The sequence below is a fragment of the Bombyx mori genome, chromosome 21 (assembly GCF_030269925.1).
Source record: "Bombyx mori chromosome 21, ASM3026992v2".
Classification (NCBI taxonomy): domain Eukaryota; kingdom Metazoa; phylum Arthropoda; class Insecta; order Lepidoptera; family Bombycidae; genus Bombyx; species Bombyx mori.
Window position 1 is genome coordinate 1,792,200 of NC_085127.1, and position 17,223 is coordinate 1,809,422.

A 17,223-nucleotide genomic window follows, 5' to 3' on the forward strand; every position below is an offset into this window, starting at 1 on the left:
AGTTACTAAATGCGACGAATTACGACTGTTTTTGAGTAAAATCGAACCTGATATCAACAAACTTATTAAATATCATCAAATTGATCCATCCCGTTAGATTAGTATAAAAACGAAAACTGATTACATATTTATATTGTTTCTTTTAATTTGATTTAAATATATTATTAATATTATAAAGTTGGGTTTTATTTGCTCTCACTGGAAAAAATTCTAGTTTAGAATGTAAGCTTAAACATCAGATCCTACTAATGTAACTAAATTAATTAAAGTAATGAAATTGTGGTTTTTAAGTTTTAGGGGTGTATAAAAAATGGGGGGCGCTGAAAAATAATTGATTTTCAGGGGGGGCGGTAAAAGAAATAAGTTTGATAATCACTGCTTTATGGCATGACAACTTCAACACGACTTCAACTTCAACTTCAATGACTTCCTTCATTATTTGAGATAATCTTCAACAGTTTATCTACTAATACAAGTCATTATTTCGGATACAGACAGAAACAGGAAAAAATATAAAATTAAGTAATAGTTTAAAAAAACTAACAAAATACGCTTTTATAGAAAATCCAACTAAAAAATAGAAAATAAATTTTTATAAATTTGAATTAAAAGTAGTGAAAGAAAAAATGATTTTATTGTAAAAAAGCGTGGGGTACTTTTCAGGATATTATCAAAATAACTATACTAATATTATAGAGATGAAGAGTTTGTTTGTTTGAGCGGGCTAATCTCAGTAACTGATGGTCCGATTTGAAAAATTATTTCAGTATTAGATAGCCCATTTATCGAGGAAGGCCACGGATATAACATCACGCTAAGACCAATACAAACGGAGCACCAATAAAGAATGTAGCAAAATCGGGGGTTTTTCCTTTTTGCGAGCTTCGCTGCGTGCGCTGCGGAAACGGTTAAAGTTACGCTAAAATAATGTATGAGAGAATTGTTCCCCTTTAAAAGATCTAAAAAAAAGTCCGCGACAGCATATGCCTATATGTTAAGGTTGGCTCACTATAACGTTTTTTTACTGAGGACGTCTCACTTTCCGAGCGACGCAGCTGCTCACGGGACACGGCTGTTTCGGTCGCTACCTGCACCTCGTCGCCCGGAGGGAACCGACGCCGAAGTCCACTGCAGTGGCTGCAACGAGGACACGGCGGAGCACACGCTCGCGTACTGCCCCGTTTTCGCGGAGCAGCGCCGCGTCCTCGTTGCAAAAATAGGGCCGGACTTGTCGCTTCGACCGTCGTGGCTACGATGCTCGGCAGCGACGAGTCCTGGCAGGCGATGCTCGACTTCTGCGAGTCCACCATCTCGCCCCACCCAAAATTATAGATTTTTCCAGGATCCCATCATCAGATCTTGATGATTACAGGATCATTCGGGAAGCCCTTTCGAACAAAAAAAAGAAAAAAGAATTATCAGAATCGGTTCAAGCATTCTCGAGAAATCGGCGAACATACATAGATAAAAAATTATGGTCGAATTGATAACTTCCTCTTATGGAGTCTGTTAAAAAGCGTGATTTTGGTACCTTAAATAGCTCCTTAATATTCTATTATTCAAAAATATCTTCACTTTTTATGTAAATGAAGAGGCGGGTAAAATTTTGCGTTATGCCAAAGTAACTATTCCACCCAGATGAAGTCGCAGGCAAAAGCTAGTCTGCTCATAAAATATTTATAACTACTGATACCATGCACCTCACGCTTTTTTTACAATAAAATATTTTTTTCTTACACTATTTTTAATTCAAAATTAATAAAATTTACTTTCTATTTTTATTGTATTTTCTGTAAGTATATTTTGTTAGTTTTTTTAAAGCTATTATTTATTTTTCATCTTTTCAACTAAAAGAAAATTTAAAATTTTTTCATTTTTTTTTTAATATTGAATTGTTGTCGGTCCTTAATAAGTATACCAAATTTCGAGTTAATCCGACGTTAAGAAGGGGGTCAAAATCATGTTCAAAGATTCCATTACGTACTAACATACATACATCTGAAGCTAATAAAAGCGTATTAATAATACAATTCACTACCATTCGATAAGATTTTATTTCAAAACAATTATAAAAACACAATTATCATTATAATAAACAAGGGATTTAAATATAGAACTAGCATTTTCTACATTTAATTATAATCAATTAATTTTAAACATAAAAAAAGCTGAAATCATTGCCATTAATCTCATATTGTAGACTAGCACAAATAAATCCTTAAGGATAAAATAATGTTAGATGAATAATGAGATTAAATTGATAAATTAGAGATCAGAGTTCATGAATGGTTAACCAATACCACACCAAAAAAAACTTATATCTAAAACTGTAACTTTCAAAGGACCTTGAATTAATGTAAAACTTTTTTCATCATGTTTCATTTGAGCATCATGATCACATTTTAATTAAAGAAGCATGCAAGACCATCCCTCACTATTAAAAAAAAAGAATCTTACCATCTACCATGTTTGGTTGCAATATTGAATCTTACACAAGTTATGCACATTGTGACCATAATATACTCACCATTTTGTATTATAAGGTTAGTCAAGCTTGAAAAACTAAGAAAAGTTTAGGGTATATGCCATGTGTCATTTAGACAGAATTTATTTTCAAGCCGAAAAATAATAAAATGGTTATTGTATTGTTATAAGAATGCAGTTGTTTTGAAGCTGTAAGCTAAGAATATTGACATAATTATTAAAATTAGTAGCTATCCACATTTTTCATTAATTATTAAAATGTCTCAAGAAGTAAGGCTGATTCGTAATTATTCATCTCCTTTGCCGGGTTTACTGGCAATGGCTTCCTCACATTTCTGCTGCCACATTTTGACATCATCCTCTAGTAATTTCACTCTATCCTTTTCTAACTTTAATAGGATTTTAGTTTCCTCTAATTGACTATTTATTTCATCATAATGTTGTAATTCCTCTGATTGTAAAGTGTTCGCTAGGATACTTGTTTTAGCCTGTTTCACTGTCTCCTCTGCCTGTTTTATTATTTTTTCGGCTTTCTGTTTTAATTCGTCTTGTATAATCAACATTGTGATTAGTCTACGTATTACGAATGTCAGGAAAATTGCAAAGCCTATAATATAGAAGTTTCTTTGGGCTCGAAATAGCTTGACGTGAGTTTTCATTTCGGTAGCTAAATGAGTGTGGCTCACGTCCGTAACATTTGAATATTTCCGTATCTCTCTCACTGCATCAATCAAAAACAACGCCAACACACCGATGAACACATAGAAATATACAGCTACGTTTTCTCGAAACATTGAAAACAGACGTGATTTGAAAAATTGATTCCATCTTCTAGGACTGAATATAGGTAATATCATCAGCATCACTAAAGCAATTTCGAAATATAGATACCCAGCAATGAAGGTCCACTGTATGGACATATTTAGTTATTAGTTTTTGGAGATTTCTTAAATTATTATTTGTTCAGTTAAACTGACCACAATAGCACCGCAGTATGATTATTATAATAACTATGATTAACGATTAACAAACACTGTTGCAGTAATATTATGTGTATGGTTGCGGGTAAATAGAGTAATCAAATCGGTAAATTACGCTTACTAAACAGATTGTGATAAAAAAAAACACTGAAGTAGGTATGAAACCTAAAACCTTACAACTTACAAGTACCGGTAAAATGGGGCGATTAGGGACAAATTCCAACTTTATGACCAATTTTAAGGTAGTTGTTGATGTATATAATGCTATATCAGGATCGAAATGATTGAGTCTTGAGGGCATCTTTGTTGTCCAATTTAAAACTATGCAATTAGCATTCCAGTTTAAGCAAAAAAAGCAAAAATAGGTGTAATCCCTATTTACCCGAAAATTGCGGTTAATTGGGACGAAATGAGAAATTTGCTAGGGCTGCCACTACTTGGTTTTAATTTATTTATTTATTTAATTGCACCAACAAAGTGATCATCAACTTGATTACATTTATTTACTAATGATTAATTTATATTTACTTGGGAAATGATCCGCGACAGATTTGTTCTGTAAGTTGTGATACAATTAAAAAAAACATCTAAATTCATCACTTAAAATTAGTTCAGCGTAATCGGACAACTCCGAATGAACATTGACGGAGACCATGCTACCGTGGACATTATTGTAGTCCCAAAGGAGAGTAAGCTTTCTTATAAACGGTTTATATTTCTTCGTTCTTGGTAAGTACTTAGGGGCTGATATTTTTATCTGGGTTAAGAGATTAGGTGTGTCGGTTATTCCATGGATTAATCAGATGAATACCCCCACTCTGAACAAATATTAAATATTTTACTATGTATTACTTAGACATTTTTGTCCACCTTGAGATTTCATTGTTCTTGTTAGATGTCTGTGCAAAATCGACTTACTTATATTAAATTGCTTAGCTATTTCAACTAAAGACTTATTCCCAATTTCAAAGGCTTCTATTGCTGTTTTCAATATTAAGGGAACATATCTCTTATGAGGCTTTGCACTCTTTGATACGTACACGCGAGGCATTATCTAAAAATAGAAAACAATACGTAACTGATAATATAAATATTTACCAAACAATAAAATAACACATTGATAATTTTGAATAAAAGGTCTAGACAAAAACATCATGAATAAACCAGATTTTTACCAACAAATTTAAAAAATATTGTTATAACTATATAGACAACCCTACAAACCTGTACCTATTTATACTTAGGTCGTTTCCATTTCACGTATTCTCATCCCAATTAACCCCTTTTTCGTTGTTATTTGTACCTAAGACGTCCCCAATATCCCCAAAAACAACAGATTTTTACATGTATTTTTATTTTATCAAATACATTAAAACTAATAACAACTGAGACTTACCTTTAATAATATATGATGGTTCAAACACTAAATAACGTTTATAAATCACATTCGTCTTCTATTATTATCAAATAAATAAAAGAGAGCAAAGTTTCTAACACTAAAATAATGACCACCACAGGAAGTTAATTTGAAACGCGATTTTTTATAAGTTAGCAGCTATTATCATGCATATTCAGAGTTGTTTTGTGAACTTTCAACATTCTACTATTAAACTACAAAAAATTGAAGATTTTGCAACGAATATAAAACTAATATTGAGCGTCGAAAGATTTTCCCGGTTTTTTCCCGATTCGCCTCTCAATCCCTAATCGCCCCATTTTACGGTACCTACCGTACTTACATCTACATTTTTTTTATTGTGGCTCGCTCGGTTTGTGCATTAGCCAGTGTCAAGTAATAAGATATAACTTATATTTTGTACTGCAAAATTGAAATTCGTTTTTTTTTTTCATTTAACCTATTTATTTGATCAAAATATCTACCATTGCTATCTATACATTGCTGCCATTTAATAGGAAGGTCATTTATGCCTTTATGATAGAACTCTGATGATCTAGATTCAACAAATCGTGTGAAAGCATTTTTACCAAAGAGTTACTATTCTACTTATTAACTCCATGATTTTTACCGAATTACAAATGCTGCCAAATTATAATTTGAGCGCTGAAGGCACAACGATAAAAAAATAATTGTTAATTAGATTAAATATTCGCCACATTTTATCTTCTGATTATTTTAACGATCTACTTGGGAGACTTAGGAAATAATTAAATTTTATTATTCGATAGCAATAACAATTTAAAAATCAACTTGTGAATAGTGTTTACATTTTTGTTATATTTTGTCCTATGAAAAATGAATGGATTTTATGAATTTTATTTATTGTAAATATTAATCAATTGGGATGACGTTGAATTTAATAAATAAAATAAATATAATGAGATGACCTGAGAGCTATTTTGTCAGACTTAAATAATCGCTTTATATTTCTTTTGCAATCAATTACATTACCGGCTCCCTTATATAAGTACAATAGAAACGGCGTTAACCTTTGTTACAAAAGATTTCACCCTATGAGCTAAGTTTTCTTTGCCTGTCCAATGGACGAATCAATGTCAAATGAAGTGTCAAAGGTATTTTGTTTAGGATTTGAATTGTTAGAAAATATTAATGTACAATTTTTTTTAAAACGAATATGGCTAACATTGAATTAGACATTTGGAGAGGAGAATGGGGTCTAGCATCTATCGATTTAGAATGTTTAAAAGTATTAGTAAGTTTCATAACATAACCTTGAAATGAATCAAACCGGCGTTGAATAATGGTAAAATATCTCATTATTTCATATTTTCAGACTTACATGAAATTTATCGGTGTGCCTGTTAAAGTGAGAGAGTCGAATAACCCATTTTTCACCCCCAAAGGTCGACTTCCTGTCATGAGAGATGGACGGACCGTTCTTACAAATTTTGAAGAAGTAGTAGAACATTTGAAATCTCTAGTACGTACCGAAACTGATTTATAAATTTAATACATTTCCCTTAAAAATATTTCCCTTAGCTCTCGTTACCACTAGATTTCTCCAAGTTAAGAAAAAAAAGTTGATATTTTTTATGTTCAGCATTACAACACAGATGTACATTTAAACTCCAAAGAGGCAGCGGAAGCGAGTGCATTCACACAATACCTCCGAGACAAGTTATACCCAGCTTACCAGTATGCTTGGTGGGTGGATGAAAAGAATTACAATGATGTAACTAGGCCAACATTTGCAAAATGTTTGAGAATTCCATTTAATTTTTTTTATCCATCACGGTATCAGAATGCCGCCAAAGAAATGATAGACGCATTGTATGGAGAACATACTGATCTTAGAGAAATAGAGAAAACTGTAAGTTGAGCTTGTAAATATATATTTTTTGTAGACTATTAAATTAAATCAACTTTATGTAATATGACATTCATGTCACTATTGTTACTGTTAGTCAGAATAATCAATCATGCTAAAAGGTAAATTATTTGTATATAGGTTATGTTGAAATAAATACCCTTGCTTTGATCCTTGGAGATTGTCATATTTTCCTGATCAATTTATCTTGAGTATTGTTAATTAAAAAAAAAAAATGGTTATCCAAAATGCTGCTGCTGTCAAATCAAATCAAGCTGCATAAAACACTTTCCAGATATACAGTGAAGCTGAGAAGTGCCTTAAAACATTATCAGATAGATTAGGTGAGAGTGAATACTTCTTTGGAAACCGTCCTTCATCGTTTGACGCTATTGTGTTTGCTTACTTAGCTCCTTTAGTGAAAGCACCATTTCCTAATGGGACTCTGTCAAACCATGTCAAAGGCACTGCAAATTTGGCAAGATTTGTGGCCAGGATCAATCAGAAAAATTTTAGACACGTCACAGATGGTAAGTAATGTAAATTAAATAAAGGTTATTAAAAATATGTATATCACATCGAACACTCAGTCAATGCTGCTGTACAATCTCTATTGAACATCTACTGAAGAAGTGACTTTTCTTATGATACCTGGGGTAAGCAATGAGGTAGTGCTTTTCTAGGCTGAACCACACTAATTGTGGATATGTCTACTCAACATTTATGAATAAAGAGGATTTTGAACAAGAAAATAGGTTTAATAAAAGCTGTTAGAAAGTTTTCTTTCTCATTATTTGGCATTATGTTAACAATATTTATTTATATGTGGAACTTATAAATGAGACAACGCAATTGAGACTCAAATCTTATACCATAAGGTGGACAATATATCTATCGTTACAATATATCTATATATTATTAGTATGTGTTACTCAACACATGTGTTTAAGCACACAATTCAGTTAATTAAATAATAAAACATAGTAGGGGTTTTATTATATACTAATTGTGAGAATGTGAAGAGAAGCAGAAGATTGTGAGAAAAAACAGAGACATCATTTGCATTATCAAAAATAGCAGTGCCTGGCAATAATAAAATTTTTGTATTTTTTTAATAAAATTTTCTGTTTTTATGTTGTTTCTTTCAAACTCAATAATGAGTATACAAATTACAGAATATAATAAACAGAATGCAAAGAAACAGTCCACAGGCTCGCAGTCTGATAGAGAAGCCGCAAACTTTCCCAACCAGACTCGAAATAAAATCTTAGCAGCCCTGTTTGCTGCTATTGCTATGACGGGGTATGCAGTGGCTAATGGAATGTTTCAAGTATGTAATTTTTTTGTTAATAATGAATATTTAATTTGTAACTATTAGCATTCCCATTACCAATTGTACACTTTAGAATAAGTACCCTGATTTACCAACTACAGCACATACAAACTAAAGGATAGAAGCTTGCTTATACACTTACATACAAAAAAAATGGGAAAAATATTATTAGAACTAAGTGTACTATGCCCCTTTTTGCGTCGCTACCAAGGTGCAAGGTTAAACATGCCGCTGTGCAGGATATCGTAGCTTAGTAAATATAAGAAGGTCTTGAATAAATGTTGAAATAAAAATAAATTAATTTTATTAGGTACTAAACTTTTATTGAAAGTATTTTTTTATTGATTAGATAGGTGGACGAGCTCACGGCACACCTGATGTTAAGCGGTTATCGGAGCTTATAGATATCTACAACGTAAATGCCGCTACCAATCTTGAGACATGAGCTCTAAGGTCTCTAGTTTTTATAGTACAACGGTTGCCCCACCCTTCAGACCGAAACGCATTACTGCTTTACAGCAGAAATGAGCAAGGTGGTCGTACCTACCCGTGTGGACTCACAAATGTCCTTGCACCAATTATACTGTTTTACATAATGAAGAATAATTTAACAATCCATATTCTGTTTAGGAGCTGAAAGACTTTGAGCACTCGCGAGATTACAATGAAATGTTTGAGAATGAAGAAGAGGACAACTGATAGTAACTGAAGTTTATAACTTAACCAAGCTCACAGCTGATGACATACACTGCTGTCCAAAGGTATTGTGGGTACCTAAATTTATGTAGGAAGGGATAAATTCACATTACTTAACCGTCTAGACAATGCATAAGATTGATGTTTTTGGCTTATTACATTTGGCTAAATTTAGTCTACTGAATTCAGTGAAGTGTAATAGCATTCAGTAAGCTAGCATACTAAATTCAGTAGCAAGGATGGTTTCTGACTGACTAAATCATTAAGAAGCCTAAATAGAAATGCATTTAGGAAGGTGTAATCGCATTTAGTTACTTAATGATTTCAGTCGTCCCATAGCTCTCCGTGCGTAAGGACGTTTTAGCTTGTTTTTTACTTCCGAATAAAAAGTATTTATTTCAGTTACCTTCATTTAATGTGCCAGACATTTATAAATAGCTCGACATGTTTCAGTGATAATTTTTGTCAGCAGGGTTTGGGATATTAAAGAACTAAATTTTACACCTTGATACGAATTTCCTGTTACAAGAAATCTTAATGTTAGAACCAGTCTTTCTTTTGGACTTATACTATCTCGTAGGATAGTATACTGCTTTTGAATAAACGGTGTCACAAGGTTTAATATTAGGTCAAACGATCTCGAATCCATTCTTAGATAATTTCTGTAGTCTGCAGGTTCTAAATCACTCATAATGTTCATATTTGCTAACTTCCCGTGCAGCAATAAATATTTCTTCACCCATATTCTTCCGTTTATTATTTTTATTTAATTGAGCCGACAGCGAGGGCTACACCAAGACCAAATTTTTGTTGTCTAGGCAATACTGGGGCTATCCTCTTACACACACAACACGTCCAATTTCGTCGGGTTTAAACTGGCAATTGATTCAGTAACTGAATTAAGAACAGTGTAATCAGAAACTTCTAACTTGCTTCTAAATTTGCTTCTGAATTCAGTCGACTAAATTTAGCCAAGTGTAATAAGCCTTTTAGGTTGATGAACCCTTGTCGTGTGAGTTCACTAACCTCGCGCATTCGATATTACATTGCGGGCTGTGCTTTCATGCCAGTACTACTACTTTACAATATATGTATATAAATCTCATGCATGGGCAAATCCATTTTATGCAAAATACCTTAAATATCGACCATAACAGGAGAACATTATGTGATTTCTCTTGAAGCCCTATAGATATTTTTTGTTTCATTATAAATAAAGATGCCATTAATGTTTAAAATTCACAAATTAAAATGGTAGAGCAATACATTTACATGGGAGTACTAGCTTTATAGTAAAATAATTAATGCACTCCCATTTCTTTCTAAAAATTTATGTATGGTTTTATTTTTTATTTCTCCTAATATATACCGAGTATTTTTTTCAACTACGGCTTTATTTTATTAGTACACATGGTACCTTTCGGACGGCAATGCGCGCGCATAATTTTTGTGTTACCTCGTATACACTGTACCTAATAAGGCATATAATATATAAAAACCACACAGAGTATATCCTATAGAATAGAAATATAAAACTAAATTCGAAGTCATTTTAGTCGCTTCCGTGCTGCGTATTCAGTTACCAGCGACAACGGGCCTGCTAATTTTTTTTTAAATTAATTACAGTCAATATGTGGAAGACTTTTCTCTCAGCTATTTGAAGTTATAATATACGTCAAAATACACACATAATTTTTTTTTATGTTTTTCAATTATACCCTAAACAAACAGTCAGTCACGCCGCAATGGGCGAGGTATAGTAAAATTGAATTAATGAAAAACTTTTACGGTTGAATCACGCGTTTTTTTTTCTCTCGTAATAATTACTATTAACACAACACGTACTAGAAATATGTATGCACATAAAAGACAAAGAATGTAATAGTTATGTCTATCTCTATCAATCTAAACATTCAAATGTTTCTGTTACATCCATCGTCTTCAAATAATTGAACTATAGTTTTAAAAATAAATGTTAAAAAAATATAGTTTTAAATTTCATTGGTATTCTGTTTGTAAATTTTATGTTTCATTAGTTCAATTACTTGAATTGTTTACGAAGTTATAATAAGGATATTGTGTTGGTTGGAAAGGAGAAGAAAAAAATGTTTAAATAAAAGTTTGAATTTGGTATGATTCGAAAGTCAGAGCTGCTTTAATGATAGAAGGCTGCGAATAAAAAGATAAATTTATACGCTATAATATTGTTGATGATTAAATAATGTTAGTGCTTTGGGACTTGATGGTTTAGTAATTGTCTGTAGGTCCATTGTTTCTGTTTCATAAGGTTTGATTGTTTTCAAATTGCGTGCGCTGCAGAATGTTAGCAGTTGTTATAATTTGAAAGACGAAAGACTAGATCGAAAATAATCGTAAATTATTTGAATTAACAAACGACTAGACTATAAATTCCATATTACGAGATTTACGATTTACGTTCGTCTCTGTATCTTTGTATTTTAGTGCATTTAAACATGTTTCCATGTGTATTGAGTATTAAATTTTTGCGGTCCTGTTTGATTATTCGTTATTATGATTATTTGTTCACGGCAAGCTGTGCAAGTGTATTGCGTATTGCGATGTCCATGATTTCATATTCGAGTAGGTACAGACTCGTTATGACTATGCGGATAGATGTTGGCGTCGTCGCCGCATCTATACGTTGTGTAGTCTGTGGCCGGCCGTACTTGTTGCACGCTGTAGTTTTGTTTCGTACTGTAGAATGTACTGATGTTTTAATTTATTACGTCGATTAAATAAACGGTTACGTTGAAACTGAGTTTTATTGTTTATTGTATTCTCTTTTATTAAGGACATTTCGTCATTGGCTTTTAATTTAACATACATAGAAGTCGTTATAATATTTGCTGTAGATGTATTGTTTAAAGACTGGATAAATGAAACAATACTAAATTAATAATAATAAATAATAAGGAACAAATAACGCACGATCATTGGGCCCCAAATTAGGATTCTGTGTTATCTGTATATACTTTTAAACGTTTAAATATATACATATATAGATAAAAAAACACCCAGACAAAGAGCGAACAAACCTATTCATCACACGAATGTACCCGATGGGGGAATCGAACCCACGATCCTCGGCGCCCAGTCAGGGGCGCTAAATTTTCCACTACCTTTTTTTTCCTACCTAAGCTGAACCTAGCCTTGAAAGGCTATACCTAACAAGTAACCTTAACTAGTAAGTGAGCTCACGGGGCTCAAACCTGACGACGTTGCTAACACGAACCCTGAGCCGTGCTTCGCAGAATCTACCTCCGGATCGGAAACGGGACCCACTGAGAAGATCCGGCGAGAAACTCGGTGGACTGTGTCTGAGGGTTCCACCACCGCGTCATTCAGCAAACACGGCAACTACAAAACATTTCGTGGACGAAGGAATAATAAAAAATGCAGTTATCAATAATTAAATCTTTTATTTATTTCTTGAACATTTCCTACGTCCACCTTTTCAGGTACAATCAACAACATAATTTGGTACAGTCAGCATTAAAATCTTAACTAGCGATCGATGTATGCATTGGTGTCATTTGGCTACCAATTCCTCGCAAAATTATGTTTCTATACAAAATTTTATTAAATTTACAAACATTGATAATATATGTATATATATTGACGTTTCAATTTGTTAATACGCACTTACAATTGTAATGTACTTTAAAATTAATTAAATTTTACATCGTACCTTATGTTACATAAATTAAGTGGAAACGTAACAACTTCAAACACGGAAAATATGCAAAGAATCCGGTATATAACCGGCTTCGGTTAGTATATATAACAATTCTTAAAATCATAACTAAATACGCTTAAAAATTATATTGTTTCATTACTAATGTACATTAATATAGTCAACATGTTACTTGCAGGCATTAACAGACCGTTATGACTGTCGGCACTTGAACCATTGTACCATGGTTTACTTGCGGACTAGATAATAATAATGGTTGGTTCGAAGTAAGTATCAGTTGAATGGAATATTTGAAATGTATTCAACTGATAATTATTTTTAATAAATGTATCTCTTTTATTTGATTGGTTTTGTTAATTTTAAGTATGTTTCAATGATACTATGTACACAATATATGGACTTGTCTGAAATAAAATGAATCATTCATTCATTCATTCATTCAGTACACCCGAATGGTTGAAATCGATTTTACGTTCCGAATGATATACTAATTATCGACTAACAGTGACCTTCCTGTCGTTGTAAGGTACACATACGTACATACGATGTAAAGCCGGTGAGGTTACACGTCAGCAATGCGATTTTTTTTTTCTTGTGAACAATCTAAACCTGGCAGGATTTTCTACATAATAAAAGTATTCTTAATGTCACCACCTAAAAAGTTAATGTGATGATCTAATCCGTACACTAATTTTCATAATAAGTTTTATTTTATTTATTATCATTATTCATAAACAGCTTACAAAATAAATGACTCGCGTTAGTATTAAGAAATAAATAATTAAAACGTAACTCTATTAATTAACATTAATTGTTTTCTAGATTGTTCCGAAACGAAGCTGCCGCATTAAAACACAACGTTATTAAAATTAAAATGTATTTTTTTATAACTATTATTTTGGTATATTGTACATAAAAACTTCGATATTAGCTCCCTGCAGTACAGAAGCTATTGAAATTAGGTATATTTTTATTTGTTTTTCACTTATTGTTAAGTTCACTTATTGTATTTCTTGTTAATATAAACAATATATTTTTGACGCAATTTATATATGCAGGTTTTTATATATTTTTTATTGCCCTTGTAGGCAGACGAGAATGCGGCCCACCTGATGGTGAGTGATTACCGTCGTCCATAAACTGCAGCAATGCTAGGGGCAGAGCCAAGCCGCTGCCTACCGTTTAACTGATCACGGATATCTATATGCTGTTATTACTAATTTCATTGTCTGAGGAAAATTAAAAGGTGACAGAAACTAGACAAATTTTACAGTTACAAACCATGATTAGCTTTCAAATATTCAGATGTTACAAACAAAAAGATTCCCGGATTCCATTTTGTCAATCTCTATTGTTTCGTCTGGATAACGACATCAGAGCAATTAGTTGTTGTTGTTTATTGCTAATCCCTGCTTCGTTTTCCCCATTTGAAGTACGAATTATGAACTTAAACTAAGTCACATATCCTAAATATATTTGATTAGGAAGATAATGTAAATGTAACCAGACACAACTGGCTTCTATTTTGAGATTTGGAGACATTAATATTTTTTGAAGCTAGTTCTTTTTTGGCATCAGAGTTTCGGTTAAGGCGATCTTAATAGTACAATTTTGTTGCATTTAACTTCAAAAAACGAATATTTTTATTTTTAAGTATTACAATAGCTTTTTATTATAATTTTTAAAATACCCAGGTATTGGGACAAGTGGACATTTTCTTTACTTCTTATACGATATTAAGTTCTAAACAATTTCGAAAAGAACAGAGTTCTAAACAAAATATTTATAGTAGGAATGGTCACATGACATTTTACTGAAAAATATAATATTTTAGAAATATTCTGTCCACGTAACATGGTCTGACCATAATTCGCCTTTTTAATTTTTTATATTTTAAATATTATAAAAAAATATTTCAATTTGCATTCAAATATAAGTCTCAATCAATTCCGCATTGCGACTAATTCGTAAGAAAATAATTTTTAACGCGATCTTAAATTCGATTCCACGATCGATTGATTTAGTCGATTATTCGTTTTATTAGTGTTGTACGATCGATTATTTATTTTCACTCTGCACTAGTACGCCTTTTTGATTTTGGTTATTTTGTACCAATGTCATCTTAAGCCGATAATCTGTACTTAGCGTAGGCGGGTACGTGAGTGCATCAAACCCCGGCTGGTGCTAAGCGGTGACCGCGGCCTGTCGACACCACGAATTTAAACGGACATTAACACTATTTATTACTGTACTATCAATTTTGAATATCCTGTTCTACTCGCTAACACGAAATCATTTTTTACATTAAATAACACATACTTCTAATTATTCATAACTAGAAGTTTATAGAACACACTAGCTTTTGCACGCGGCTTAACGCGCGTTAATGTGCAAGTAGATACGTATCCCTCAGTACGTAATAGTAATTTTTGTCACACACAAACACACGAAGTAGCTTTAGAATTATAATATTAGCAAGAATTTGGGTTGTCGAAATGCAATCGATATTTACTATGAGGTCACCAGTTACAACTCTTCATATAACCTAAGTGTGTATGATTTATTTTGTTTAATTTAAATATGCATTGAAGAAAATAAGATTTATTCATATTGCAATTAAAACCGCGTATGCGTTCCACGAACAGACGGTAATTTAATTAATAATGTTTATGTGTTATTTATTCGGTAGTTGTTCATTATGGGAGACGCGTAATTAACATCGTTATTCACAGTTCGGTACAGTGAAGCTCACAAGTGGTTAGACGTATACGTGAAAATAATCGTGACGTTTGGGCCTTTGTTTTTATTGCCTCTGTAATCAGACTAGCAGACGGTCTACCTGGTGAAAAATGGTCGCTGATAGTGGCATGCCGTTAGAATACGTATGTTCATTCAATTGTTGTTAGATGAAAAAAATATTATTCTGAACATTGACTAAATTCTGAAATTGGGATCTTTATTTTTAAATCGGTCGTTAAGGACGTGGCATTGTGGTGACGTCATATGACCGGTATTGCGATGCGAGGCAGAGATGGCAGATGTCCTTGATTTTCCATTTATAAAGGATATTCTGTTGTTACATGTAAACGAATGTACAAAATATAGGGGCAGGAAGCATTATGCCGGCAACATGAGGGTCCAGTGTGGTATTTTACTGGTGGTAGGACCTCTTATGAGTCCGCACGGGTAGGTACCACCAACCCGCCTATTTCTGCCGTGAAGCAATAATGCGTTTCGGTTTGAAGGGTGGGGTAGCCGTTGTAACTATACTGAGACCATAGAACTTATATCTCAAGGTAATGGCGAAATTTACATTGTAGATGTCTATGGGCTCCGGTAATCACTTAACACCAGGTGGGCTGTGAGCTCGTCCACCCATATAAGCAATAAAAAAAACCACGTGACAACGAATCTACTAATTCCAGTGTAAGAATATTAGCTTACAAAAATCTTGCGATCGGCTTGAAGGTGCCTTTTAACTTGACATATCGTCGTTGTCAAACCAAAATCTGCCATGTGCACTTTTTGAGATTTTTACTTTTTGACCTTTTCATATAGTTCACAGCCCTATCTACCGCGTATAAAAAAAAACTGTTATGTGTCCATAGTTGTCATTTGATTATAGTTCTTACAAATTCACCTTCATATAAACGTTTACACGAAAACGTTTTTACTCGTCAATTCAAAATAGAGTTTTTGCACATACCAGATTTTAGTCTGACGCTTCCGTATATCTTGTTCGTGTGTTAGTTCGAAGGCACAATTGTTCGAAGGGGATGTAACGCGGGCGGGGGGTTGGGGGGGTCTAGTCCGGCGCGTTCAGTAGCGACAGCGAGTCGAGCAGCGAGGCGGCGTCGATGGCGCTGAGCTGCATGGCGTCGAGCGCGGGCGCGGCGGGGCCCCGCGACCGACTGAACGGGTAGAACCGCGACACGGCGGTGCGGTCCCCGGGCCCCTCCGCGCCGGACGCCGAGCTGCCGCCCAACGACTGTCTGTTTGAGAATATCGACAGCGAGTTCAGCTTCTCGTTCAACTGCTGTATCTGTGAACAATGGACACGGATTAGCTGTGTGTGCTGTATCTGTGAACGGGAGCAAAGGATTAGCTCAGTGTGGGCACTAATGGACGAGTCGCCAGTGGACCGCGCCGGTGTTGACTGTGCCCATGGCATTGTAGGGTAACCACTCACCATCAGGTAGACCGCACAGGCGCCTATCGATAATGGCATTAACAAAATTCAATAAATAAATTAAGTAATATTTTTTATTTAAAGCGTTTATTATTTTAATTGATGATTTTTAAAATCTCGACACTAGGAATAATGAAATCGCAAAGAGTTAAATTGTACTGAAAAGAACAAGCAGCGATCTTTGTACCAGGCAACGAAAGCTTTGAAGAGAAAAAGATATGGTATGACAAATACCAGGGAGACGTTTGGAGTACCAGGGAATCATAACTTTTTTTTTTTTTTTTTTTTTTTTTTTTATTGCCTTTGTAGGCAGACGAGCATACGGCCCACCTGATGGTAAGTGGTCACCGTCGCTCATGGACGTCAGCAATGCCAGGGGCAGAGCTAAGCCGCTGCCTACCATAAAGTACTCTCCGCAAGCCTCGTTTGAAGAAGGACATGTCATAGCGCTCGGAAAACACCGTGGAGGGGAGTTCATTCCAAAGCCGGATGGTACGTGGCAAAAAAGATCTTTGGAAACGCACTGTCGATGAACGCAG

At 33.8% G+C, this 17,223-nt stretch overlaps 3 protein-coding genes across 8 annotated transcripts in view; 1 reads left to right on the plus strand and 2 right to left on the minus strand.

Annotated features, from left to right (window-relative positions):
* Nucleotides 1-2,050: 2,050 nt before the first annotated feature.
* Nucleotides 2,051-3,555, minus strand: LOC692879 (endoplasmic reticulum protein). Its single transcript, NM_001046724.1, is given in 1 exon segment — nt 2,051-3,555. A coding segment is annotated over 1 exon segment (633 nt). The 5' UTR covers nt 3,405-3,555; the 3' UTR covers nt 2,051-2,771.
* Nucleotides 3,556-5,953: 2,398 nt separating this feature from the next.
* Nucleotides 5,954-11,555, plus strand: LOC101738463 (metaxin-1). Its single transcript, XM_004933694.5, has 6 exons — nt 5,954-6,136; nt 6,218-6,364; nt 6,485-6,754; nt 7,047-7,281; nt 7,927-8,081; nt 8,715-11,555. The coding sequence occupies exons 1-6, from the start codon at nt 6,059-6,061 to the stop codon at nt 8,781-8,783; spliced, it is 954 nt and encodes a 317-aa protein (XP_004933751.1). The 5' UTR covers nt 5,954-6,058; the 3' UTR covers nt 8,784-11,555.
* Nucleotides 11,556-12,200: 645 nt separating this feature from the next.
* The window catches only part of LOC101738321 (myotubularin-related protein 10-A), a 33,212-nt gene continuing 28,189 nt past the window's right edge, over nt 12,201-17,223 (minus strand). For all 6 annotated transcript variants that reach the window (XM_038018522.2, XM_062674613.1, XM_038018521.2 and 3 more), the window contains one exon: nt 12,201-16,537. In XM_038018522.2, the coding sequence (XP_037874450.1) occupies nt 16,301-16,537 (237 nt within the window). In that variant the 3' untranslated portion in view covers nt 12,201-16,300. The remainder of the gene's footprint in view (nt 16,538-17,223) is intronic.